Source organism: Vipera berus (assembly GCF_964194415.1).
Source record: "Vipera berus genome assembly, chromosome: 2".
Classification (NCBI taxonomy): Eukaryota; Metazoa; Chordata; class Lepidosauria; order Squamata; family Viperidae; genus Vipera; species Vipera berus.
Window position 1 is genome coordinate 40,931,947 of NC_138203.1, and position 27,796 is coordinate 40,959,742.

Here is a 27,796-nt window from a genome sequence, read left to right on the forward strand (position 1 = left end):
AGTTAGTAGGAAGAGATGGGAGTTTGAGGCAAGCAGGCAGGTTAGAGCTGCAGGTTAGAATTAGATCAGAAGGCAAGTGTTGCAGGTAAGTGCTAGGGAATGCAGATGGGGTTGTGGGCTGTGCTTAGGAGTATGGCAGAGTTGGTGGGTATTAGGAAGTGCAGGTAGATGTTGCATGTGGAGGTGGGTGTCACAAGTGGGCACTAGAGATCATGGGGGGGGGTTCCACAGGTGAGGGTGTGCTATGGGCAAGCAGAGTGTGGCAGCAGTTGTAAATGGGGCTGGCCTAAATATTGATCTTGTAACTACAGAGGCTTTGCAACAGCTGGAACTTCAAGGACCATTAAACCCCATCATAATGAATGAATATAACTTGAGAATTTTCTAATATGATAAAATAAGAGCATACTGTATGGGGACATGAATGTATTGCCTTATTTATTATCTTTCTCTTCCTATACTTTTGCAAGTGGATTTGATTTTACAATAAAAGAAAATGGATTGCAAATTGACCAGTCACCTGAGATAGGAAATGCTTCAGTAATAAGAATCATTATATCAAAAAGTGACAATGCAGAAGGCATCATTGAATTTGATCCTTCCTATGCAAGTCTTGAAGGTATAGTAGTTCCTAGTGCATTATTTTATTTATTTATTTATTTTAAAACATTTCAGGATCCAGCAAGAAAAATGTTCTTCCCCTGGCTAAAAATAGTAATTGCTTTCCCTTTATTTATTTTCATAAACTATAAAATTCCTTGTTTCATCAATTAAATAATTGAGTATTTAAGATTTATTGAGCATATAAAATCAGACTCATTATATCATCTTGATAAATAATTCTAAATCACTGCAAACCACTATTTATTATTATCTAAAATAAATGCACATGAACTTTTTTAAAAAATGAAAAAAATACTAAAAATAATCAAATAAACAACAATATTAAATTCTAAATTTCCTCCTATTGTAACTGGCAAGTGATTACATCAAATTATTAATAAACATTCAAATTGTTTCTGGTTACTATCTAAATCAAACATTGTTCCTTAGTAAGCATATTACCATTGCTGCCAAGTTGGTTTCCCAGTCTGTTACTGTAGGCAAAGTATTTCTTTTCTAGTGTGAACCAAATTTATGCTTTTGGCAATCACTGTATATGTTAATAAAATTGTGATATATTTTATTTACTGTCCTAGAAAGATTTCTACTAGAAAAAAAACCATCAAGTTTAAATTCAAACTTTGTTGTTAAATGTTTTTGAATAATGCTTTCTAGTACTTTTGAATCTGTTTACATGACTACCAAGAGGGATAAAAAGTTTTTTCTATACCACATTTCCAACTTTTATTTCTATATGCTTTATCCCTATTCAGGGACGCGGTGGCTCAGTGGGTTAGGACGCTGAGCTTGTCGATCAGAAGATCGGCAGTTTGGTGGGTCGAATCCCGAGTGCCGCGTAACAGAGTGAGCGCCTGTTACTCGTCCCAGCTTCTGCCAACCTAGCAGTTCGAAAGCACGTAAACATGCAAGTAGAGAAATAGGGACCACTACGGTGGGAAGGTAACAGCGTTCCATGCGGCTTTGGCATCTAGTCATGCCGGCCACATGACCACGGAGACATCCTCGGACAAGCGCTGGCTCTTCAGCTTTGAAACGGAGATGAGCACCGGCCCCTAGAGTCGGAAATGACTAGCACGCATGTGCGGGGGAACCTTTACCTTTATCCCTATTCATACCAGTGCATTATTGGAGGATAATTGGCAGGAAGACACACAAAGAGGGAGGGAGAGAGAGTTGGAGGGAAGAAGGAGGGAGGAAAGGAAGTAAGTTCCAATTTCCAATGCTCCCTGCCAATTTCCCAGAAGGAAACTCAGTGGAGAGCCAGAATCAATAATATCAACCTTGTTCTGTATGACTCTACATTTTCTGGCCAGTTTGGGCTTGTGTTATTCCTAGTTCTGCATTTTCCATTTTCTGAAATAATAAGTATATACACGGCTTTTGTCTGTGGCTTTTACTGTGGATCTTCCTGTAAATAAGCCAAGGCCTTCTGAGCACAGAATCTGGCAAAGGAAGTAATAAGCCCAAATATAGTCATATAAAAATGTGTGCGTATGGGGGGGGAAGACACCCTTCAAATACAATTCATGAACATGTTTGAATATACTTAAGAGCATTGGGTTCATATATTCTACACACATAAAATAAGCCGAAGTTATCAGATTTCAAGGATAAACATAATTTTCACAATTATAATTGTATCCCAGTAATTATATTAGTAGGCATTTGCTAACACAGGCTGAACATTTAATTTTGTGAACTTGAGTGAATAATAGAGTATTTATATCAATTTATATAATCATGTTTTTTTATACAGCTATGATTTTGTACTCTTTTGAAACCAAACTTTCTGGCACTTAGAAGCTTATTTAAAAGTTTAGAAGCTTACTCCTGAGTAAGACCTTGTAATGAATTCTGTTTGTTTTGTTTCAGTGGAAGAAGATGTTGGCTGGATAATGATTCCAGTATTTCGAAGGCTAGGAAGTTATGGTTTTGTGACAGCAGATTTCATATCTACAAGTATTTCAGCTCTTCCCGATGGGATTGATTATAGTATTACAAATAATTCAGTTATGTTTCATCATGGCCAAATAGAGAGTTTTATCAGCATTTTAATCATAAATGATGAAGAAAGGTAAAGCTCTTTTTCTTGTTTTTCATTCACTACTCTACAATTATTCAAGAATTGTATTTAACAGTCAATGACATTCATAACCAAATCAGCAAAACTTGATAAACACCATGGTCACAGTATGATATATGAGTCATGGTGGCGCAGTGATTAGAATGCAGTACTGCAGGCTAACTCACTGCTCACTCCAGGAGTTTGATTCTGAATAGTTCATGGTTGACTCAGCCTCCCATCCTTCTGAGGTCAGTAAAGTGAGGATCCAGATTGTTGGGGGCAATATGCTGACTCCATAAACTACTTAGAGTTGTAAAGCACTATGAAGTGGTACATAAGTCTAAGTGCTATTGCTATTGCTATAAATACAGTTAACAGTGGTGATAAAACTAAGTTGTTCTATTAAAAAAATAAATTTAAATCATATGACACTTCATTACTTACCTTATTTTTCCAAGACAGATGTTTAAATTACAATTTCTTTCTATTTTTTTTCTAGAAGAGTTAGTGGTGTTATTATCAATTACTTCTTTTTGTCCTCATCTGTAACTTTAAATACTCCATGTATGATAATCATAGATTCTATCAATATGAGCTGTAAAATTACTGGATGTTCAAATTTCAGTGATATATGGGATAGTGTAACTTTGGTGTCAAACTATGTTTCATTCTTTGGTTTCTGATCAGAGAAAATGCTGAGCAGTTTGAAATCCAGCTAATAGGTGCCAGTGGGGGAGCGGTTCTGGGACCTCACCTGGTGACTCAAATAACTATTGCTAAGAGCGACTCTCCACATGGGATTGTCCGCTTCCTCAATGAAAGCCAAATCATTCTTCCCAACCCTAATGTCTCATTAACACTGTCCTTGGCACTCGAAAGAGCTGGAGAATTGATAGGAGAGTCTCAGGTATGTCTATTCTCTCTTTCTGTTTGTTTCCTTCTCTTAACTGCTCTGCCTTTGATTAATTAGTGTTTATTTAACTCTTTTTTAAAAATTTTGTTTTTTGGGGATAGGATTTTATACGCTTCACTTGTTTTCTAGAAACAAAATTAAAGTTTTGTTTCAATTAAAGTTATAAACCAGCAGTCATTGATTTGGATAAGATTTAAGGCAAAACTTTCCAGTTTAGTTACAGAAAGGAATTTGTTCAGCTGATCCTGGTTTACCTTTTACATGGGCTCAGGGAGGTTCTCAACAACCTCTACGTAGCTCTGAATGGACCAAGAATACCGGTAATTTAACCTCCAATTTTATTACACACATGTATTACCCATGGCAAAGAACCTTAAGATATTTTTAATTTCTCAAACATTAGAAAAGCATGTTACTAATAAATAGACTGAAATAATGTGCTAATATATGTTTAGAAAGGAAAGAGATGAAAGTAATTTTAATTTGATAGGTTTCCACTCACCATCCAAGCTCTAAATTATTAGTTTCTTAATATTTATTTATATCTCACTTTATTATTTACTGAATTCATAGACCTATTGTAATGCTGCTTCCTTACATTGTTTACATGTTAATAACTTTGGAAATTTGTAATCTTACACTGGAGTAATCTTATAAAAAGATTTATGCATGGAGGAATGCACTGTATTTTGTATATATAGATAAACTGTTGAATTTTTGTATTCTGACTGTTATAGTTTATGATCAATGATTACACTTGCTTATTTAGTATTTTATTTATGTAGCTAGTTTCACTAGAGAGTACCAAGTCACAAATATAGATTTTTATGTAAGCTCATGTTTCAGATATGTCAGCATGTCTTGATTTTAACTATCATATGTCCCATCCATTCATGCAGCAATTTTATACAGTTCAGCAAAATTTCTTGACTTGAAAATGTTTGCCTGAAGTCTAATGTAGAGAAATGTAGTTTTAAATGAGATAATTGTGGATTTCAGAATGCACACTCTGGCATGCTTAGCACTAACATATTTAGAATATCAGTTATTCTTCATTTTATGTCCCATTGCCAAATGGATAACAATTCTTGTTTTTATACAGAAGTGCCTTATGTAGCCTTATGGCTTGTAATGATTTACGCTGTAACAGAGAATCAGTTCCTTGCGCTCCTAACATTATGATTTCAACCAGAATTTCCCTAAAACAATTATTATTTTCACTTTTATGAAGGTTATTTCTGATTTTGCTGCTTCTCTTTTAAAATTTGCTGATTGGTAGATTTTCATATAATTTTACATGTACACATATATTGTGTTTCAGTTTTGGCAATATAAGTGGCACATTAATTAATTCATTAATTAAAATAAATTATTTCTGTAATCTAAAGCTGGTTAAACACTTAGCAGATTAATTGAACAAATGGGCACACTTTTTCGGGAATACTCACAAAAGACTTTCATATTATACATTGACTAATGTGTACTAAGAATATTTTTTTATGCTGTAACACTTTTATATTACCAATAATGCTTCCTTAAAATGTATGTCATCTGCAGATTAATTGGGACATTTTAGGACCTAATTCAGAGGTAATTTTACCTCCTCTGAATGGTGACATCGGTGACCCAGTAAATGGATCATTCTATTTTGCGGAAACAGAAGGTGGCTTGCGACATATCAACTTGAAAATTTACCCTCATGAAGAAGTTGAAGTTCAAGAGATCTTCATTATTAGGTTGTGTGTTATGAGGGGAGAAACAGAACTAGATCCCAAGGCTGCCAATATAACAATAAAAGTAAATGATTTTATTATTAATAATAGTAGAACTCTTTTGAAGCTTTACTGTTTTATCTTTTATTTCTTTATTATTCTTTACTGCATCTTTTTATTAATGCTACAACATATAATCATAAATATGGGAGGGGATCGTATCTTTTGTCATATCAAAAAATACTATTGAAAATTCTTGAGGTTTTTTTTTAACACAGGGGGCACAAGAGTCTAAAGGTCTTTCAACATAAAATAATGAGCACCATTACAGCACACCATTTAAAAAGAAAACATATAATTAAAGTACTTGAATGTTCTGTGAACTGTACCACTAATAAGGAAACCCAAGTATAACCATTACTTTTCCTTAACCTAGATTTTAAAGTTTGGTGATCCCAATGGGATAGTGCAGTTTTTTCCTGAATCCTTATCTCCAAAGATTTTTGAGGAACCATCAGCATCTGAAGGTCCACTGAATATTGTGCTTTTCATAAAGCGAATTCAAGGCATTATGGGGAATATCACGGTATTTGATTTTGGTAGTTAGTTGTTTGTCCAATATAATTTAAATATGAAGCATATTATATAGAGAAAATGTATATGGTATGCCATCTGTATTAGATTTCTGAACTTCCTGGATATTTTGTTTTTAAATATATAAATATAAATATATTTCAAAGGGATGGTTGTATGAATAACAAAATTTAAAAACTGATAATGACGTGGGGCTTCAAAGAAACTGAAAGTATGTTTATTTGTTCTGAGAATATGTGTTGTTTTCAAATTGTGAAGTCTGTAACATCTGAACTACCGCATTTTTCCATGTATAAGACACTATTTTTTCCTGTAAACATCCTGTTCAAAAACCAGGTGCGCCTTATACAAATGCAGCGTCTTATACACAGAAAAATAATGGTAACCTCCGTAGCCCAGGGCATGTCTGTGTAGGTTCTTTACATGCCGCTGCCATACCACCTGGTGCAGGGGTCAAGCCCCTGTGGGCTTGCCACTAATGGGAGGGGGGAGGGGGCAAGATCGTTGGCCGGCCGAGCTTCCGGATTTGCCAGCTCAGCTGTTTGGCGCAGAGAAACTCACATGCCAGAGCGTCTTATACAAGAGTGCATCTTATAGACAGAAAAATATGGTATATAAAATTTCATTTCATTGGGACTTGAATATATTGATCAAAGCTTCTTTGTTTCTTTTAATTTAATTGTTATAGATTTACTGGAAATTAAGTAGTGATTCTGATACTACCAATGATTTCACAACTGTGAGCGGTTCTGTTGTGATTCCTAATCTACAAAGGACTTCAGAAATTGTGATTTCCTTGTTGCCTGATGATGTTCCTGAAATAGATGAGCATTATGAGGTGCAGCTGACTTCAGTGGAAGGAGGAGCTGATTTGGATCTGGAGAAAAGCATTTCTAGATTCATGGTGGTTGCGAATGATGACCCATATGGAGTATTTGTTCTGTATGGTGAAAAACAGTCAGTACTAGTAGAGAAAGATCTCAGCCGACATATCCAGATTAATATTTCTCGGCATGCAGGGACTTTTGCAGATGTAATTGTAGAGTACCAAATTTCATGTTCCAATGAAGAAAAAGTAGTCACACCAGCCAACAGAGTGGGAAAGCTACATGTTAAAGCAGGCTCCAGTTATGGATTGAAAAGAGTGCCAATATACACACAGGTCTGTTATTTCCCTCCCCACTGAAAGATGCTTTTAAATCATGATTGTAGTGTTTTGTAATCAAAAGCAGTATTTTCTGAGCTGCATTTTTATTAAGTCTTGGATTTAGTTTAGAAAAGTAGAACATTCCCATTTTAAGGTACATGAAGGAAAATGTACAGTACAGAGTGAATTATTCCTGCACATGCAAGGTTCTTAAGAAGCTGCTGTTTGATGTTGAAAGACGTATCTCAAAAATATTATCCACAGTCCCTGACAATCATGTGTATCAAAGAAGGTGGCTAGGTTGCATTTCCTTAGCCTGTCTAGGTAATAAAGCTTAAAGAAGATCAAAACATCTAGCTGTGGCTATATATTTCAAAATAATATGTTATAACAATATGCTGCAGTAGAATACGACATGGTAGTTACAGATTTTAAATAAATAATTTTAATAAAGTTAAAAATTGGTAGCCTTAATTTGCTGGTATTTTCCATTACTTTTAATTTTAATTTTGTTTTCTATTAACTTTGGAGGGGAAAACTTGTAAAACTACATGACTAAATAAGTCCTGCTTGAATAAAACCTTTTAAAGTCTTATTTGAATGCTTTATCTGTAGATGTTATTTTTAATTGCTATGTTTTGTGATTATAATTTTCCAGGTATTTATTTCCCTTGACATGAATTTGACCTTGGAACTGATCAATGTAACCTTAGTTAATATTAGTGCCAATATTGCGCCTAAAATATTAGAGACAGCCAGGTTGGTTTGTTTTCCAATTCCCAAAGAAGCTGCCAATTCTCAGGTAACTAGATTTATAATTTCTAACAACTTAACAACCAGTGGAACACATTTTAGTTTATTGGACTTAAGTGGTTGGCAGATGTTGAAAGATCTGAATAAATTACTTATACCATATTATAAAATCTGTATATATATTTTTTATTTTGTTTTTTATTTCTCACCACATATTAGGGGGCAAACGTATGTTTTTTGCATCACCATTTTTCTCTCTTTGCAATTCGGTAGAGGTGGGAGGATGCAAAATATACATCTGGTAATTTCTGCCTTTCAAATTATATTAAACTTAAGGTTATTTTAACTAGGTAAAATAGAAAAAGCATCTATTATACTTCATTTCTGATTGTCATTTGTTTTATATTGATATATATTTGCTGGGGAATTATATATGTTGTACATCTTAAATGAAACTTAAAATTTCAAAATACAGATTTATTGCACAAACAATGCATATTTCTAATACCAATAGCAGTACTCCATATGCAATTATTCAGTGCACATGCCTATAATTTTAGTTTGGTTAAACTGTTGCCATAATTTCTAACAAAAACAGTATTTTCTTCATTTTATAGGTTGCCTTTGATTCTATTATCTTGAGACTTATAAATATTACAGCAGGAACAACTGAAGCTCTTATAACTCGTAAAGGAACATATGGCTCCATTGTAGTAACTTGGAATTCCGGATATCCACCGGGGCTTATTCCACTGTACCTTCACCAAGGCAGTATTATACCAGCCTCTGGTAAGTGCCATGATTTTGCTACCCTTGAGGACAGTAGGACAGTTCAAACTCTTTGATAACAAAGAAAGAGGAATAAAGAAAAAAGAAGAAGAGAGAGAAAGGAAGTATGCTCAAGTTTCAAGGGAATCATTTTACCATGAACACTTTTTGTACCCTTCAATTGTTTTTAAAAATGTAAAAAAAAACAACCCTTGATTATTCCCTATTTGAATTTGGTTTATCACTATCTTTTCTTAACCCTTTTTTCCTTAGGAAAGTAGATAGTTAATTGTTATAATCAGGGCATACTTTATTATAGCTTATCATAACTTGCTGTTGTGTAAAAGTTTTGATTTCTGGGATGTATATAGTGTAACTGCTTTATCCTTTCCTTTTAATCTACTGCTCAACAATGAGCAAACTTGCATTATGAATCAGTGTTAAGGGGTCTTTTCCATCATTTCCTTCTGGTGCCTGTAGCGTATTTATTAATATAGAAGATAACAAAATACAGAGACCTGCAATTAGAATGACTTTGTCAAAAGAAAGCAAAGGTAGTACCAATAGTAATAGGTGTCCAAGCACCACTTGGTCACCATAGATATTGACAGATTCATCATCAGTCAATTGCAAATGGCAGCTTTACTCGAAATAGCTCACATACTGGAAGAATACCTCTATTACCATCAAACATCAACACCTGCCTATCCCAAGTCCTAGAAAAGGACTCAATAGATGAATAAAAATGCCAAATCCAGTTTGAACATCTGACTAACTGTGTGATGAACCGTAATTTATTAAATTTGCATGCTGCCTGACTGGCAATAGGTCATGATTTAATACTATTGCTCTTCAACATTACAGTAGCTTTCCATCCATCTCTTTTCCTTTTTCCTTCCAGGCACAGTTATTTTTTCTCATGGTGAACAAAACAAAACAATTTTATTGCAAGTTATTCCAAATGCAAATAGCCCTGAGGTGTTTGCTATACATCTGGCTGCTGTGCAGAGTAATGCATCTGGTGGGGCTTGTCTAAGGTAAGAAAGCTATCACTCAAGTTGAATATTTGGTTCATCAGCAAATACAACAAGGATTCCCCATCACCACCACCCATTAATTAATTGACATTCATTATTTCCTTGTTTCTAAGAGTTATCACATATCTGGAAATATTAATAATTATGGAACCAAAATACATAATGACTAAACTTATGAACTGGTATCTTCACACATTTCTAAAACTCCTTATTCAGTCTGAGCCAAGTCTCAGATGGACCCAATATATGGATGGATCTGTCTATTGAAGATGAGTTAAAACTGTCCTGCCTTTATTTTTCCACATTCAAATGTCATATATTTGTTTTTATTTCAGATCAGATTTCATTATTGCTGAGATTGAGCCAATGGGAGTCTTTCAATTTGCTCCTAGCTCAAGGAACATTTTAGTGAGGGAAGATGTGCAAACAGTCAAATTAAATGTACAAAGACTTTTTGGCTACCAAAGCAACCTCACAACGGTGTTCTATCAGACCACTGCAGGAAGTGCCAAATCACTAGAAGACTTTGAACCTGTTCATGATATAGAACTTCTTTTTGGATTCCTTGACATTAACATGGTATTGGAAATCTTGGTAATTGATGACAGCATTTCAGAAGGGGAAGAAATTTTTTTTGTGAATTTAACATCTGTGAATGTTTTAGATGTTCAGGACCTTAATCCAGCTTGGAATCCACGTCTGAATCCAGAATTTAGCATTGCATCAGTTACTCTATTGGCCAGTGATATCCATTATGGAATTTTAAGTCTTAGACCAACTATTATTTATACTGAAGAAGACAGCAATAACATTGCTTCCAACACTATTCTGATTTATATCAGAAGGTCTCAGGGATCTGTGGGAAATGTCTCTGTAAATATAAAAACTTTTGGCGCAACAAATGCTCAAAGTGGGGCAGATACATCTCTTTTTGAAATTGTCCCTGTGGTTTCTAATCTTACCTGGGCAATCGAAGGGGCAGACTTTGAAGAGACGGCTCTGTCTGTCACATTATTGGATGGGGAATATGAAAGAGAAGTATCTATCAAAATTCTTGATGATGACGAACCTGAAGGGGAAGAATTTTTTTATGTTGTTCTTTCTGAACCTCAAGATGGAGCTCAGATTACAGAAAGCATGGATGAATATGGATTTAAAGGTTTTACCACAATAATTATCAAAGGTAGACATATTTATGTTGTTTTAATATATAAGCAAAATGCTGAGAGGAAAGAGAGTTTCCTTATAGAGTAAAATGGTATTGCTGTGCAAATAATAACTCTAAGTAAAAAAAACAAGTAGCTGTGAATTTCAGAGTTTGTAATATCAATTATATGCATTCTTTCAGTTATCTGGACCATCATTTTCCAAGTAATTGTGACTAAAGAGGAAGAGAATTCCTGATAAATTTCTTGCCTTTGACAATATAGATTTAAAATGGAAACAGTGGTATTTGCATGTTTTCTTGTTGGATGTAATAATAATTGAGGGGAAAGGATTATGATGATAACAATGTAGAATTCATATAAAGGGTCTGCTGAAAAGATCAAATTTATCTGATCAGTTTCATGTACTGGATAATATAAACGAGGCTTTTCAAACGGAAATTAAGGGCAAATAAGGACAAATTCATTAAGGAATATGGATCTGAAGTTGATAACTAAGCATTTCCTTTGGGTTTTAAGTTCAGTTCAAATGATAAAAGTATATATATGTGTGTGTGTGTAAATTTTTTTGGATTGCTAACAAAGAATTAAAGGGAAACTGATATGATCATTTCAAACTTATTTGTTCTTATCAGTCAGCCATACCCTTCTGAGATTCGAACCTGGGCCGATTGGACCTTAGGCAATTGTTCTAACCTTTAGGCCACTGCCTCTTTCTCGCTTTGTTAGCTGAGAAGCAAGGGAGATATGTGTTAAGTGTTTGTTAAGTATTGTTAAGAATACCTTGTGGATGGCCTTGGGTTAAGCTGAAACAGGAAATAAGATTTGTCCCATGTTTGGGCCTAGAAAGGTATTCTAAATACTTAACAAACACTTAACACACACATATATATATATATATATATATATATATATATATATATATATATATATATATATATATGTGTGTGTGTGTGTGTGTGTGTGTGTGTGTGTGTGTGTGTGTGTGTGTGTGTATGTGTATATATATATATATATATATATATATATATATATATATATATATATATATACACCATATATATATATATATATATATATATATATATATATATATATATACACCATATATATATATATATATATATATATATATATATATATATATATATATATATATATATATATATATATATATACCGTATATACTTGAGTATAAGCCGACTCGAGTATAAGCCGAGACCCCCAATTTCACCCCCCAAAACTGGAAAAAGTTATTGACTCGAGTATAAGCCGATCCGCGCTCTGCAAGCCTCTGCCGCCAGCAGAGGCTCAATCCGCCATTTTGCAAGCCTGAATACACAGGAATACCCTGTGTGGCCGCGGCTCTCGGGGAAGCCCTGGCTGTCCGCTTCCTCGCTCCACGCTGCCATTCGGGGCCCGCGCGTTCCCCGGGCAAATCGCGGCACCCAGCAGGCGAGGAAACACGCCCGCTCCAGTCGCCCCCCCTTCCCTCAGGAGACGCGAAGTAAGTGACCGCCCGGAGCTTACCGAGGACTTGCGCGCGGCCGAGGCTTCGGTGCTTCCAGGATCGCGCGCACCTCTCCCAAGCCGCCGCCGTCCGGAGACCTGCCGACGTTTGGGGAGGTTTGGGGAGGTGCGCGCGCACCTCCCCAAACCTCCCCAAACTTCGGCAGGTCTCCGGACGGCGGTGGCTTGGGAGAGGTGCGCGCGATCCCGGAAGCACCAAAGCCTCGGCCGCGCACAAGTCCTCGGTAAGTTTTTTTGTTGACTGGAGTATAAGCCGAAGTGGAATTTTTCAGCCCAAAAAGTGGGCTGAAAAATTCGGCTTATACTCAAGTATATACGGTATATATATATATATATATATATATATATATATATATATATATATATATATATATATATATATATATATATATATATATATATATATATATATATATATATGTGGTGTATTCGGGTCTTTTCCTGTGTAGGATTGAGGGTGTCTTGGCAACGTTTTGACGAGATCCCACTCATCATCTTCAGGCTGGTGTCTTCAGTTTCGTGCTTCCAAGACCTACATATATATATATATATTTCATCCTATTGTATCTTAAAACTCACTGAAGTATACTTAATGTTTTAATTCTGGTAGCGTTAAATAGCCCACTATTTTATATAAAAATACAGTTCCTCCATTTATATTGTAATAGCTATTCATTCCAGGTGATCTCATGTAATTATCTCATTTTGAGAAATAATTTTTAAGGAATTCTACAACATAATAATTTACTTGCTTCTTGATATTTTGGAATGATCTATTTCCCATTTAGGAAATGATCTTCAGAATGGAATTCTGGGATTCAGTGAAGAAACCCAACATGGTCTTGTGCTTGATGAAGATTCAGAAAAGAGGAAAGTGGAACTCTTTGTCACCCGACAGCCAAACAGGTGCAGGCAGCACCAATCAAAAGTTATTTTCATATGCTGTAATACGTTGTGTTAAATCAAGGGTTATAATTGTAAGCAGGATAGGTTGTGATTGAATCTTAATATGAAGCCTAGACTTTTAGAAGTCCCAGAAGTTTACTGCAAACTGAAAAATTGCCTCATAAATTTAGAATACAAGTTAATCAGTATTACAGAACTGAATAAAAATGAGAGAATTAAATTCACCCTAATTCATACACATAATAGCTGACAGGTGAAATTAATTTCTTTGCAATGTGCACATATTTATTCTTTGGCACTTTCTTCAGGAAATTAATAAAGTCCTTTTTTATATTTTTAAGTGCTGATCATATAATCCATTGTATTATATTGGTAAAATCAAAATCAGCCCACTACTATATCATGTCATTCATGTTATTATGAAAAATTTGATTTGAGCAGTCTTTTCTAAACAAGATTTGAGATTTAGATTTAGCATTCTCGGTGGGTGCTCCAATCCTTTGGAACCGCTTACCAGCTGAACTCCGGATGGCCCCCGACCTTCACTCCTTCCGGCGTGATCTAAAAACTTATCTATTCGAACAAGCCGGCCTGGCCTGATGGATTTGGGTTTTAAAATTATTTATCTAATGTATTCTTATTTTATTGCCCTGTACACCGCCCTGAGTCCTCTAGGAGTAGGGCGGTATATAAATCAAATAAATAAAATAAATAAATAAATAAATAAATAAATAAATAAATAAATAAATAAATAAATAAATAAATAAATAAATAAATAAATAAATAAATAAATAAATAAATAAATAAAATGGACCGTCACTTTTAAAGTTATTGTTTCTATTTACCATAACAATTTATGCATGAAACGTGTGTGTGCTCACCCTAACCCTTTCTGGCCCATGCTATGCTTCTCATGCACCTGCAAGCACACTCTCGCCCCCTTGCAGAGTCCACTTAGCAACATCCAATTTACTTGCTTACTGATCTGGGAGTTACAATTTCCCACTGGCTTCCCCTTTAATTTGTTGTGGAAGTTGCAAGAAGTTGCCTTGCCTAATGATTATGGGATTCCCTTAATGATGGCAACCTGGATTGTAGGGATTGCCATTGCTAAATGATGTGGTTGAGCTTTATGACTTAACAATGGAAATAACAGGGTAAACATTGTTCATTTTTAATCCCATTTATATCCCACCCTTCTCCGAAGACTCAGGGCGGCTTACAAGCTTAGCAGTAGCCTTCATTCTATGTATATGCCTGCTTATTAGGGCTTTCACACACACCCCAAGCGGCATTATTACAAAGTCAGCTTATTGCCCCCAACAATCTGGGTCCTCATTTTACCTACCTCGGAAGGATGGAAGGCTGAGTCAACCTTGAGCCTGGTGGGACTCGAACCTGCACTAATTGCAGGCAGCTGGTGTTACTTAAGGAGGCATTAGCCCACTGCTCCACCAAGGCTCTTTTTTTATAAAACACAATTTTGCTATGGTAAGCAAAAGAACTAAATGAACGTGAGGGTAAAGATTTTTTTTATGTCTATCTGCATAGATGCAGTGATTTTGGTTTGCTTTGTTAATAGGGCTTTTGAAGATGTGAAAGTGTCTTGGCGTGTGACTTTTAATCAAACATCAGTTGTCCTGCAGAGTAATGGCACCAATCTGGCAAATGAACTGATAGCTGTCACAGGGGTTACTACTTGTAATGCTGGCCAAATACAGTGTGTAGTTTCTATTGAGATTCAGCCTGATAATGTGAGTACTTATAATGAATTAGTCATCTCTCCTAACTACTTTTCCACAAATATACTAAAATGTGTGAAATAATGAGAAGCTGGAGAATAGTCCTTGTTTTCATTATCATATTATCTGAGCTATTGGATATAGAAGCAGCAGACTTTTTTTTACTTAGGAAAGAATCCTCTATATTGGATCTTTTCTTTTGTAATCTACAGTATGTGAGATCCCAGCAGTGGGAATCTGTCCACTAATCAGGTTTTGTGTAGAACATCGGAAAATTATAGGATTTTAGACATATACTTTAGATACTTGTTCCTTTTTAAGTAGCATTTATATTCCAAAGATCAATAATTTTTAGAGATAACTATAGATAGCATAAAAGAGATTTTTTAAAAATTCTTTCACAAATTTGAAGAGAACAAATTTTCTAATTTTTCTATGTACTTAGAAAAAATATGAAAAGTTATCAATTGTACTTGAAACAAGTTTGGAAAAAATTAAATTAATTAATAATTTTTTTCCATTGAAGAGTTCATTTATACACGTGTACTTTCCTAGAATAGCTTTTAATGATTCACAAACAAATTATATGAATGATAGCAGGATTTCTATCCAGATTCCAAGTAACAGTTGTTTTTATAAGGCCAAACACATAGTCCTATGATTTGGAAAGCTCACTGCACAAAATATAGCAAAATTATACTAGGGAACATTTTTTTTAATTACATATTTCCTTTAAATGGAAAATGTGCAGTCATTTGATTGTCTGTTTTGATTATCAGATTGCTGAATCTGAGATCTGTTTTTTTGTGGAACTCTATGACGTGGGGGAAGGAGCAGCTTTAAACGAGAGTGCCAGATTTACACACATTATAATTCTGGAGAGTGATTCTGTGCAGAAGGATCTCATCTACTTTGCTGTGGGGTCTCGTCTGGCTGTGGCCCATATGAAAACCACTTCAATTAGACTCCAAGTGGTTAGAGATTCTGGTACAGCATTTGCTATCTCAGTTGACTACAGAACTCAGGTAAGATGGGCACATGAGTATATCTTCAGTATATCTGGATGTCATCTGATGAAATGAGCTGCAGCTACAGCTCACAATAACTAACACCTTTTAATAAAATTATACTAGACTTCCAATTTTTCACATGAGTATATATTTTGTGATGCCCTTGTTTCTTCTCTAATTAAAAAAAAATCTCTCAAAGTATTTTCATATTTATTCTTTGCTGAATAGTTGCAAATTAGAATAGTGGTTTGTAATAGCCTGATACCTTTTTCTCTTCCTAAATGTTAGATAGATATCTTGCTCTGAAACAAGTCAAAGGCATATTTATTTAATAAATGTTTGCCTAAAGGCTAGTTTACCTCTTTTATTCATAGGGAAAAATAGTGCCCATTTGAAATTCCAGAAATTACAGTTGAAATCAGTAAGCTGTAGATTTCATCTAACAATGGCTGTTCTTTGAAAACTTGGTGCACATATAGTTGTTTGGATTTAGGAGAAGTGATTTCAAAACCTTCCAGCAAAATTACTAATTTAATTTATAAAATAGTCATTATCTTATGGCAGATGACTGAGGATGTCTTATGAGTGAACAACAAAAACTGAAAAATAATTATGAATGGGAATTGAATGAAAAAAATAATAATTGCAAAGTTATTTTGTTCAGAATAAGTGAGGACATGTGTCACAGTGGGTCAACTCCCTCTTTCTGAATTAGGAGGTTGCAAAAGATGTGGTGGCTCAGTGGGTTAGGATGCTGAGCTTGTCGATCAGAAGGTCGGCAGTTTGGCAGGTTGAATCCCGAGTGCCGCATAACAGAGTGAGCGCCTGTTACTCGTCCCAGCTTCTGCCAACCTAGCAGTTCGAAAGCACATAAAAATGCAAGTAGAAAAATAGGGACCACTACGGTGGGAAGGTAACAGTGTTCCGTGCGCCTTTGGCATCCAGTCATGCCAGCCACATGACCATGGAGACGTCCTCGGACAAGCGCTGGCTCTTCGGCTTTGAAACAGAGATGAGCATTGGCCCCTAGAGTTGGAAATGACTAGCATGCATGTGCGGGGGAAACTTTACCTTTAAAAACTCTCTAGCATGGTACCAAATAGATGCAGAAAAAAATGCTGTCATCTGATGGTTGTCTGTTTTTGTGCAGCTAGGTATGGTAGCTAATTCAGTTTGGATTTCCATGATGGATTCTCCAGGTGACAATGTAAAACAGAATTAGAGTTTGTTAAAAGCCTATGTTTTTCCTTTCTTATCTTAATTGAAGTTACTCTGTCTTTGACTATTGAACTAATCATTGGTCCTTTGTGAATTAACTGCTTTTTGCTTTTGCCAGTTCCACCACCCAAATGGAAGAGGTGGTGTCTCATTTAAAAAATCCAGGAGAATTTTTTTTCTAGCTTCCTTGCTAATTCATCACTGTAAAACATTTAGACAAGGATTAGGTTAGCAATGTTGTTTAACTGAAACCTAGGATATAGATTGAAAATTGACAAGCCAGTACAGGTTTTAGGTGGGTTTTTTTTAATATACCCGGATATTCCTAAAAATTATTCCAGTACTGAGAAAGAACTAAATCTGGATTCAAATAAAATATAAAAATGCTGTAATATCGAAACTCACAAACAATAGAATGGTCAGAAAACATGTTATTACATGGGCGCTTCCTGGAATTCATTTCTTTTAAGCATTCATGTGTTTGGCTAAATCTCTTTATACTTACCAAAATCAGGGACATCTATACTAAAATGCAGATAATCAGTTAAAGAGGTAAGATGCCCATTCAGCAAGGTACCTCTCCCTACATCTTTCTATATGTTGCAGTATTATTTTGGTATGCTATCTTCCATCATTATCATTTCAAGGCCTTTTTCATTTTGTTATCACACTTAGTCCTCTAAGTGTTAGGCTTTCTCCTTTAGTCTGATCTTGACTCTCAGATCTTTGTGGATGTTAGATAGCATTAGTTATTTACCTGACACTTCAAGTTGTGTTTTCTTCCATCTTATCTGTATTTCATATGGCCATTAATAGAGCCAGTGTGGATACTTGACATAATGATCAGGCTATATAATTTCAAGGTCCTTGTGTCTTTTTTTTGTCAAGAATTGAAATAATTGAAAGAGTTGTCATTTTAATAAACTGCAGAGAGAAATTGTATTAACACCCCTGCATTTTCCTCTTCACACTGCATAACCCTAGTGGCAATTCTATGGCAAGTGTGTTGCTTTTTCTGTATTCCTCTTTGGAGATATATTGTCACTAGGATTAAATCGGGAGCTTTTCTGGCTGAACATTGGTAATTAAATATAGCTATCTATATCTAGATAGGTAAAGTATTCAAGATTTTTATTAGAGTTAATAAATTATTCTACATATGTTAAATACAGGCTTTTGTCACAGAAAACCACCTTCCATGGTATCCCACAGAGGAAATAACCAAACAAAAAGATAAATAATCTCTGGCTTGGAATCTTTGCAAGCTGAGCTTATTGAAGGCTTTAGACCTAATCATTCAAAATGTCAGAGCACAAAATTAAGTAACCATTATGTAGAGGACAAGAATTTATAGTACATAATTCAGCTGAGTTTATGTATACATAAATTCAGCTGAATTATGTGCTTTCTCCTCTTATCCCCTCTTATCTCCTGGCCAGTTGTTCTTGATGATTATAAGTTAATAACTATTATACTATTATAATGTATTACGAACTATATTTTTACCTAGGTGCATGTGCACTACAAATATGCCAACTGAACATAAGCATGAATATGTAATGGAAATCTTAGGGTGTAGATATAGGTTGACTCTGCTTAGTTGCTGCAGGATGAGGTGCCATTCTGAGCTGGTAAATGACCTCCATGTTGCTAATTCAGGAAATTTCCCTTGATCACTATTGGGCAAGTGACTAGCTGCTGAGTAGCTAGTAATGCCCTATGATAATACAGATAGTTGATAAACTGGTGTAAAATAACAACTGTGTATGTTTATAAAATATGGTTCCAGCCTTCTTTTGCTCATGTCCTGCCTACTGAAGGGCAGATAATTTAAAAATACAGACATATCATCTAGGTATCAAATTCAGTCTTCATCTCTTGCCTGCCCAAAATGATGCCTAAAGCAGTTTATTTTAGGCATCGCTTTCTCCTTGGAATAAATACTGCTCTGTTAGTGAAACCATAAGAGTAGCTAGTTCTTAAATCATTTTACCAACCATTGTGGACAATTTAAAATTTTGAAAATTCTCTCACTTGGTGATACAGCATTTTTTTTTTGCTAGAATAGATCTGGGCTAGATACATGGGATTCTAGAACACAATGTTACAGAGTCTCTATCGCTTACTGAAGTCTTTAGAAATGTTGATAGTTTGAAGCAAATTTGTTCTTACAAATTGCAACATTATTATTTTTTTGACTAGACATTTATTTCCTGATTTCCAGGAGCTGTTGAGACCTGAACCTTTTGGTCGTGTAATCATATCTCCTGCCATTTCCGGACAAGATTTTATTGCATCTGAAGGAACATTGTCTTTTGAATCTGGACAGAGAAGTGCTCTACTGAGTATAATACTCATCCCAAAGAGTGGATATCTGAATTTATTTCCTAAGCGCTTCCAAGTTATGCTGTTCAATCCTATAGGTGGTGCCAGAATTGATAGCATCTATGGTATTGCCAACATCACCGTTGTCTCTGATTCAAACTCCCAAGCAATCTGGAGTCTGACCAATCAGTTGTTTCAACCACTTGATGATATTATTTTAAATCCAATCCTCCAGCATTTAAATATCCAAGTAGTCACAGAAAATACAGAAGAGCAACTTGCCGCTGTGATGCATATCATAGATAAGGTCCATATCTTGTTCTCCCTTCTGCAATAGTTAAATAATTTCTTTGAATTATTTAATAATTTCTTAGAATTAGGAAATCTTAATCTCATTTTTTTCTTTGAGAAATGAAGCCAGAATGGTAAAAGCTTTGACCCAATGATTGCTTTGTTCTAAAAAATAGAAATTGTCTGCATTATTGTATATAGGATCCATAAGCAGTATTTGCTTACTTAGATGAAAGTTACTCACCCAAATGAGTAACTGAACTGAAGTGGAATGAGCAGATGATATACAATGTCAGTGTTAAATTCCAATACATTGATCATGACATAAACTATCTTCACTATGTATTCAAGATTAGTCCTCCATGAAGTTTTAGATATGGCTATTATGTAGGGGAAGAGCTCTATTGAAATCAATGGCACTTACTCTCAGTGTTTATTAAGGATGCTTTTATTTTATGTTTGAAATGCTAAACTCATCAATTATTCCAGTATAAAAGAATTAAAACATTTTAGACACTGAACATTTTTTTAAAAAATTTGCTTCTCAAGGTAATATCTGAAGGAGAAATACAGGCACTCACTGATCAAAACAGAAATCTTTTGTATGAAATACTCTGTGCACTAGCTAATCCCAAACGTAAGGATACTCGAGGCTATAGCTTCCTTGCTGATATTACTGAGAAATTTGCTTTTTCTCTTCCTGTTGGTGAAAAGTGTGGCTCACAGGGTGAAAGGTATGGCATTTTCTACATATATACTGAGTTCATGTTAAAATGATGTAAATGTTAAAGATTAGTTGCAGGTGTGTGTATGTATCTTGGTATGCAAATAAGCAAATTGTTCAATATATCTAATATCCCATGAAGTGAATCCTTTAGCATTCAAGATCAGGATCACTTTTTTTTACACTTAAATGTTGAACTAAAGTCTGAAGATAATACTAATAAATTAATATTTGATATATTATTCATTTTGTTGCCAGTGAGCCAATACATTAATATGAGCAGCCATGAGCATCTACTGCACATTTTTCCTTGCAGATAGTAATTTTCTGATTACTTAGCTTGTTGTTACTGTTCTTGTTTAACAGAGGAAAAACCATCTTTGACCATTGCCCTTATATTGTAATCACATCCCATCACTGGTATCCACAACAAATCAATGGGCATAGATTTGATGGAAAAGATGGGGATTTCATTAGAGTTCCTGACCATTTATTGGAAGTTTCTGCTTCATCCCATTCTAATGATGCAACCTGTAGGTTCATTCAAGTCACTGAATATAGTAGCCAACAATGGTTTACAGCAGATGGTAGAGGAATTGCCCTAAAGAATAAGGTAATCTGTGAACCTATGTATTAGATCAATATCCTGTGAGTTTTGTTTAATTAGAAATGTCAGAGTTCCTTATGTGGTTGTTCCAGTCATCTTACATCCAAGTACTCATTTTTTTTATTTTACTACTCTTATAAAATGGGATTGCTTTTGTTTCATTTATGACGTATTGGATTTAAAAATATTTTAATGTAATTTCATCTGAATCAGCAGCCATATTAGTAGCATATTGCTATTTTTTAATTTTAATGGCTTCTCATATGGTAGTTCATAACATCAAGTACATAGAAAGTAGTAGGAATATTTGCTTATAGTTGGTAAACAAATATGATTTGGCAGGGCTTTTTTTCTCATAGAACGCTCAGAAAGGAGTTCCGGCACCTTTTTTGGATGGAACCTTGTAGCGTAGGCAAGGCGGGTTGTATGACATGTGTGAGTTCCGGCACCTTTTTCTTTTACAAAAAAAGCACTGTGATTTGGATAGAATACCAAAGAAAACTGTTGCTAGATGAACATTATTCTCAAAGAAAAGATTGAGCATGCATCTTTTTAATCCTGCTATACCTTGATTCTCATTATTTGTATAATGGCTTTTCACTGTCTCATTGCCTGTGATAGCATTCTGGGCCTATCTTAGTGTTGCAAGAGAATCTGCTGCCAGAATCTGTAAGGCAGTTTCACAGATGATTAGGGAGCCATTTCTTTCTATTGACCTAGCGATCAGTTTTTACAACCTCAACTACTCTGTCAGAGACACATTTATGTAAGATCAGATGAAAACTATTGTTGAGGAAATGCTAGATTCTAATTTTGAGTTCAATGAGTGATTGTGTGGATTTTTAATGAGATATGTACATGAACATCTATTGACTGTCTTGAAACATTTTACTGGAAAAAAAAATAATTGATTTGTACAATTTAGGATGATGCAGGAAAATATGTGATTCAGAATACCCATAGGAATGCACCTGTCAGGAACACCTTAAAACATCTGTGTTCTCTGGGTTTGCATAACTGATATCTGCAGCTGTCATACTATTCTAAGAAAAGACACATTTGATTTAATGTGTTTTTGATAAATGCCATATGGATGCCATCCATATCTTGAAACACATTCCTTCCTTGGAATCCAAAGTGCTATCCAGACTTAACAGAATTACTTTCATGCTTCTTATTTCAGGGAGAATCCATGTATAAATGTATGTACATAATTATAGCAACGAAAACTTTTAGGAATGTAAAAGGATGCAATCAACAGTTGGACTATTGCAAGTTTTTATACATGAAGCTACCCTTGAAAACCCTTTGGAAGCTGCATCTGATTAAGCATGTGGCAGCTTGGATTGTTATGGCATGCCAAAGTTCGCTTATCTAACATATGCATGGCTACAGCTGTGTTGGCTATCAGTTTCCAAACATAATTCAAGGTGCTTTTCAAAAACCATAGATAGCTTAGAGCAGGCATGTCAAACTCGCGACGTCACGTGATGTCGCGCGACGTATCGGAACTTTTTCCCATTGCCGAAAATGGGATGGGCGCGGTTTCTCTGTGACGCTCCGGCCCATGGGCTGGCAGTTTGACACCCCTGGCTTAGAGCCTCAGGAGCTGCCTGCTGCAAGGGGAATCACCCTATCTACTGGTAGTAAGATCAGGGAGAAAAAGGTAGATTAAAGAAATGGCGTCTTCAGGGACTTCATTCTCAAGTCTTCTCAGTGATGGCCGTCTTCACAGGACTGTTCCATCTCTGTTAATTTCAAATAGCATTAAACATAGCTCTTCTGGAGATAGATAGACTAGATGGAATATTGACTGCCCACAGACTATGAGTTCTTTTTATTAATGTTGGAAGAATTTTTCTTGGGTTTTTGCTTTTTTGTTATTGTTGTTATTTCTAAGTTTTTAAACTTATGAATTTAAAGAGGTGGTAAGCTGCCCAGAATCTTAGTAAACAAATACATAGTTTAAATTATATGATTTTATAGGTAAAGGTAAAGGTTCCCCCGCACATACATGCTAGTCGTTTCCGACTCTAGGGGCCGGTGCTCATCTCCGTTTCAAAGCCGAAGAGCCAGCACTTGTCCGAGGACGTCTCCGTGTTCATGTGGCCGGCATGACTAGACGCCAAAGGCGCACGGAACGCTGTTACCTTCCCACCGTAGTGGTCCCTATTTTTCTACTTGCATTTTTACGTGCTTTCGAACTGCTAGGTTGGCAGAAGCTGGGACGAGTAACAGGCGCTCACTCTGTTACGCGGCACTCGGGATTCGACCCGCCAAACTGCCGACCTTCTGATCGACAAGCTCAGCATCCTAACCCGCTGAGCCACCGCGTCCCCTATATGATTTTACACTTGCCTAATTTATATATTGCTTAAGATTCTGAAGATTGCATTCTTAAAATGAACTAATAATATTAAAGAAAACTGGTTCTGTAATATGGCATCCATAAGATATGGGTTCAAATTTTCTTGGTATATTCTCTGAGGTGGAATTTGGGCCTCTCTTTTGGAAAGCAGATCCATTTCTTCAGAAAAGCAAATCTTTGCATTATTTATTTTATTGATTTTATTTTAATTCCATTTATATCCCGCCCTTCTCCGAAGACTCAGGGCGGCTTTACAAACTTAGCAGTAGCCTTCATTCTATGTATATGCCTGCTTATTAGGGCTTTCACATACCCCAAGCGGCATTATTACAAAGTCAGCTTATTGCCCCCAACAATCTGGGTCCTCATTTTACCTACCTCGGAAGGATGGAAGGCTGAGTCAACCTTGAGCCTGGTGGGATGCGAACCTGCACTAATTGCAGGCAGCTGGTGTTACTGAAGGAGGCATTAGCCCACTGCTCCACCAAGGCTCTTTTATGAAGTTATAGTCACCGTATCTTTGGAAGGATAAAGGGGATGTATTTCAAACTGATACCTAATAGACAGTGCTTTTTTGTAAAAGAAAAAAGGTGCCGGAACTCACACATGTCATACAACCCGCCTTGCCTACCCTACAATGTTCCATCCAAAAAAGGTGCCGGAACTCCGTTCTGAGCGTTCTATGACAAAAAAAGCCCTGCTAATAGAGATTTGTAATCTTTTAAAAGGTGTTACTGCTTGAAATAAGATAGATTTGAATATTTAGTGCAAAATAATAATCAGGAATCAAGAATCATGAATATTTTAAAAGCAAAAAATGTCTATCTTTCCCATTTCAGGTTTTTTCAATGAGCTTGAAGGGACAAAGTCCAGTTCAGCTAAAAGATAATAATCAGGTCATCTATCGGATTTATTCAACAGACAGTCATATAATCCCTCATAAGTCTTTGTGTCTTCTTTGGAATCAGATTGCTGAAAGGTATATTTCTAATTCCTTGTGTGCTTGTCAATCACACAAACACATACATATATTTGTTATATGCTGCTATGTGGATGTAAAGTGGAAGAAGGTGTTTCATAGAGGATGTGAGTGTACTCACTGCATCTGTTGGTACTTCTTTAAAGAAGCTGTGCCTTTTCCTGGGCTCATACAATTCTCAGAGTTCCAAGAACATATGGTGGTGCTGACAGGGTGAAACAAGTTTATTGGAGCCTATAATGCCTTCTCCTTAATGTGTTCCAGGTCTTGAACAAGTGCCTTCTACATGGCTACTATATAAATTCAGGGAAAGGTGGAGTTTCATTAACAAGACACAATCAGGTTTCTGCTTTGGTCTGAAAATATAGACATAGACATGTAATGGTTCCTGTATATAGTGATTTATATACTTTTTAAATCCCGATCAAGTTTTGGCATGTTAACACAGTTAAATTCCATATGTTTGAGTTAATCTATGGTGCGTTGGTTGATAACCTACTGAGAAAATCTGTTTTAGACTTAGGTCTCAGAAGTCTCCTACACCCTTATGAAACTATGCTTTCCCATAAAGTTTGGCATCGATCTGATTAAATTCTAAACTTTGTCTTGATTTTATATTCCTTGTGGCCAATCATGCATTATTCTAGCTAATAAATTCCACAACACAAGGAACTATATTCTGGTTTACGAAAGCATTTTGGTTCTGTTATAGATCAACACAATTCTTATAATGTTTGTTTACATTTTTGACATTATTGATCAAGTTGAAAAATAACAAATTAACTGCCAATATTTTTTTCCTCTATAGTTGGCTGTCCAATACTCAATTCTGTAAGCTGATGGATGATTCCTCCAATTACGTGGAATGCTCTTGTTCACACATGTCAGTTTATGCAGCTAGTGCACAGAAAGACAGCTTCTCTTCTTACAACGAAGCTTTCTTTTCTTCTGGTTTCATCTGTATTTCTGGTCAGTTATGTTACAGTATTGTTGATTTGTGTACTGATTTTAAAAAAAATATTGGATGTTCTTTTAGAAAATCACTGTGTAAGTAAGGAATATAAGGAACGTTTAGAGAGCTATTTTAGACATGCACAGTGAAGATGCTGACCCACATTTTTTACTCCAATTTCTTTTTGCTTTTAAAAGATGATAGAGAATGAACTCCTATGATTCCAACTCTTCTTTCGATCTTTCAAAATAATTGTGTGATTGTTTGAAACCTCACCAAAATAAATTGTATTTAATGATAATATCCTCAAAGAAGACCTTACCTTAATCAAGAGAAAATGCAAATAAAAGAATTTTATTTCCTTTAGTTATTAGTCAAGGAAGTCTCAATTGATATACCTTATTCCAGTTAATTAGAATTCACTTCTCTCTAAGTAGTTAAAAGTGGATAACTTTTGCCCAAAGATTACTGCTCAAATTTCTAATTTTATTTCTATACACTTAGGGCACATTCACACATTATATTTTAGTTAGGGTATTTAATATTTAGATGTTTATTTAAGATAATTATATTTGACAAATGTAATATATCCTAGAAGGATGATAGTACAAAAGTGATTGAAATTCATAAAAAAATGGAATTTGTTTAGTTACTATACCACTGTTCTTCCAGAAGTAGACAAATAGCTTATTAAATTAAATAGTTCTGTGTTATATAGTTACTTCAATATATAGTCCTACAGGTTATGAATCCCAGAAGAGAAATATTTTATAAGGTATTTGTGAATGCAATAAAAGTACTTAGAAACAGGAGAAGTCAAGAACATCCACTGAGCTGCAACTGGTGGCAGAAATGATTAACATTACAGTTTTGCAACTTAAACTTTGCCTTTTTTATGCTTGTATTGTGACATTGCTTTGTGGCATTATGACCTTCTATTGAACATCATGACCTCAGGTGGTTACCATTTGGCCAAAACCTTGTCTTGCTGTGGATACCTTGGACTGCAATTTATGAAATGATCTGAATCATTTGGCTAATTGAGTAATTGAATTCTACTTTTGCTTGGTTAAAACAGGCTTCATCTTGGTTATATTTTCATATTTCTTATGTACCAGAACATCAATGTTTGCTGCTAAACTCCTCACTCATATGATGGTTGCCTGCTTGGGTACTCAGGTAGGAACATGTTTAATTTAATATAAAGCTTTCTATAGCCATATTATCCCATGTCCTGGTTTACACCCAGTTTCATCCTATATACAGAATAATAGAGTTAGAAGGGACCTTGGAGGTCTTCTACTCCAACCCCCTGCTCAAGCAGGAGACCCTATGCCATTCCGTACAAATGGCTGTTCAATCATTTCTTAAAAACCTTCAGTGATGGAACACCCACAACTTCTGGAGGCAAGCCTTTTTTTTTTTTTTGGTTAACTGTTCTCACTGTCAGGCAATTTCTTCTTAGTTCTAGGTTGCTTCTCTTCTTCAAAGTTTCCATCAGTTACTACTTCTGCCCTCCTGTGCTTTGGAGAAGAGGTTTTCTGGTGGGATAGAATGATCTCCAGAACATGTAATGCCAGCGAACTGAGGGGTTCCTCTTATCTCAGGAGCAAGGAGCATCAATATAGAAGTGGAGAATTAATGATAATTAGATAAATTTTAGATAATTTATCAGCCATATGATATAGACCAGATTAAGAAGCAAACACCATACCATTTTATTAGAACAGCTACAGTATAGTAACAGAATCACGGAAAGTCTGAATGTGCTTTCCTACCGTCCTCTTCTATCTTCACGAGAATTAATGTGGTGGGAAGGGAAAACAGTCTGAGGTTTTTGTAAACTAATTTCTTGGCCTGGACTCAAGCCTCATTTATCTAAATTAGGGGTCTTCAGACTTGGCCCTTTTATGACTTGTGGACTTCAACTCCCAGAATTCCTCAGCCAGCATGCTTGGCTGAGGAATTCTGGGAGTTGAAGTCCACAAGTCATAAAAGGGCCAAGTTTGAAGATCCCTGATCTAAATGTTGCCTTGGAAATTGATCTTCCCTCTGTCCTTCAAGGCCATCATCTTTATTCACTACAAATAGTGAATACAGATCTCTGTTTTTTTCTGACATTATATCTAACATGTTCAGAGACCTCTTGTCAGGGACTTGCATTTGGTGGGTCCCGGGGGGGGGGTGCCTCTCTGCTGTGGCACTTGCCGTATGAAACGTTCTCCTCCTAAAACTCAGGTTAGCTCCATCCTTGCTATCATTCAGGGAGGCCCACAAAACCTGGTTATCTCACCAATCCTGGGGATCTGAGGAAACCACAGATACTTTATACTCTCTTCCTGTGGGTTGTATATTTTATTTTTAT

General features: G+C 35.5%; 1 protein-coding gene across 1 annotated transcript in view; it reads left to right on the forward strand.

Moving 5' to 3' along the window:
* Positions 1-27,796, forward strand: part of ADGRV1 (adhesion G protein-coupled receptor V1) — a gene marked incomplete at its 5' end in the record, with an annotated part of 265,197 nt that overhangs the window by 121,927 nt on the left and 115,474 nt on the right. Inside the window, 19 exons of the mRNA XM_081318856.1 lie at positions 471-619; positions 2,497-2,698; positions 3,377-3,596; positions 5,160-5,399; positions 5,751-5,900; positions 6,597-7,070; positions 7,714-7,857; positions 8,426-8,597; positions 9,478-9,613; positions 9,949-10,796; positions 13,098-13,215; positions 14,798-14,969; positions 15,737-15,982; positions 19,410-19,817; positions 20,351-20,535; positions 20,892-21,138; positions 24,340-24,479; positions 25,288-25,448; positions 26,510-26,610. Of these exons, the coding sequence (XP_081174982.1) occupies positions 471-619; positions 2,497-2,698; positions 3,377-3,596; positions 5,160-5,399; positions 5,751-5,900; positions 6,597-7,070; positions 7,714-7,857; positions 8,426-8,597; positions 9,478-9,613; positions 9,949-10,796; positions 13,098-13,215; positions 14,798-14,969; positions 15,737-15,982; positions 19,410-19,817; positions 20,351-20,535; positions 20,892-21,138; positions 24,340-24,479; positions 25,288-25,448; positions 26,510-26,610 (4,513 nt within the window). The remainder of the gene's footprint in view (positions 1-470; positions 620-2,496; positions 2,699-3,376; positions 3,597-5,159; positions 5,400-5,750; positions 5,901-6,596; positions 7,071-7,713; positions 7,858-8,425; positions 8,598-9,477; positions 9,614-9,948; positions 10,797-13,097; positions 13,216-14,797; positions 14,970-15,736; positions 15,983-19,409; positions 19,818-20,350; positions 20,536-20,891; positions 21,139-24,339; positions 24,480-25,287; positions 25,449-26,509; positions 26,611-27,796) is intronic.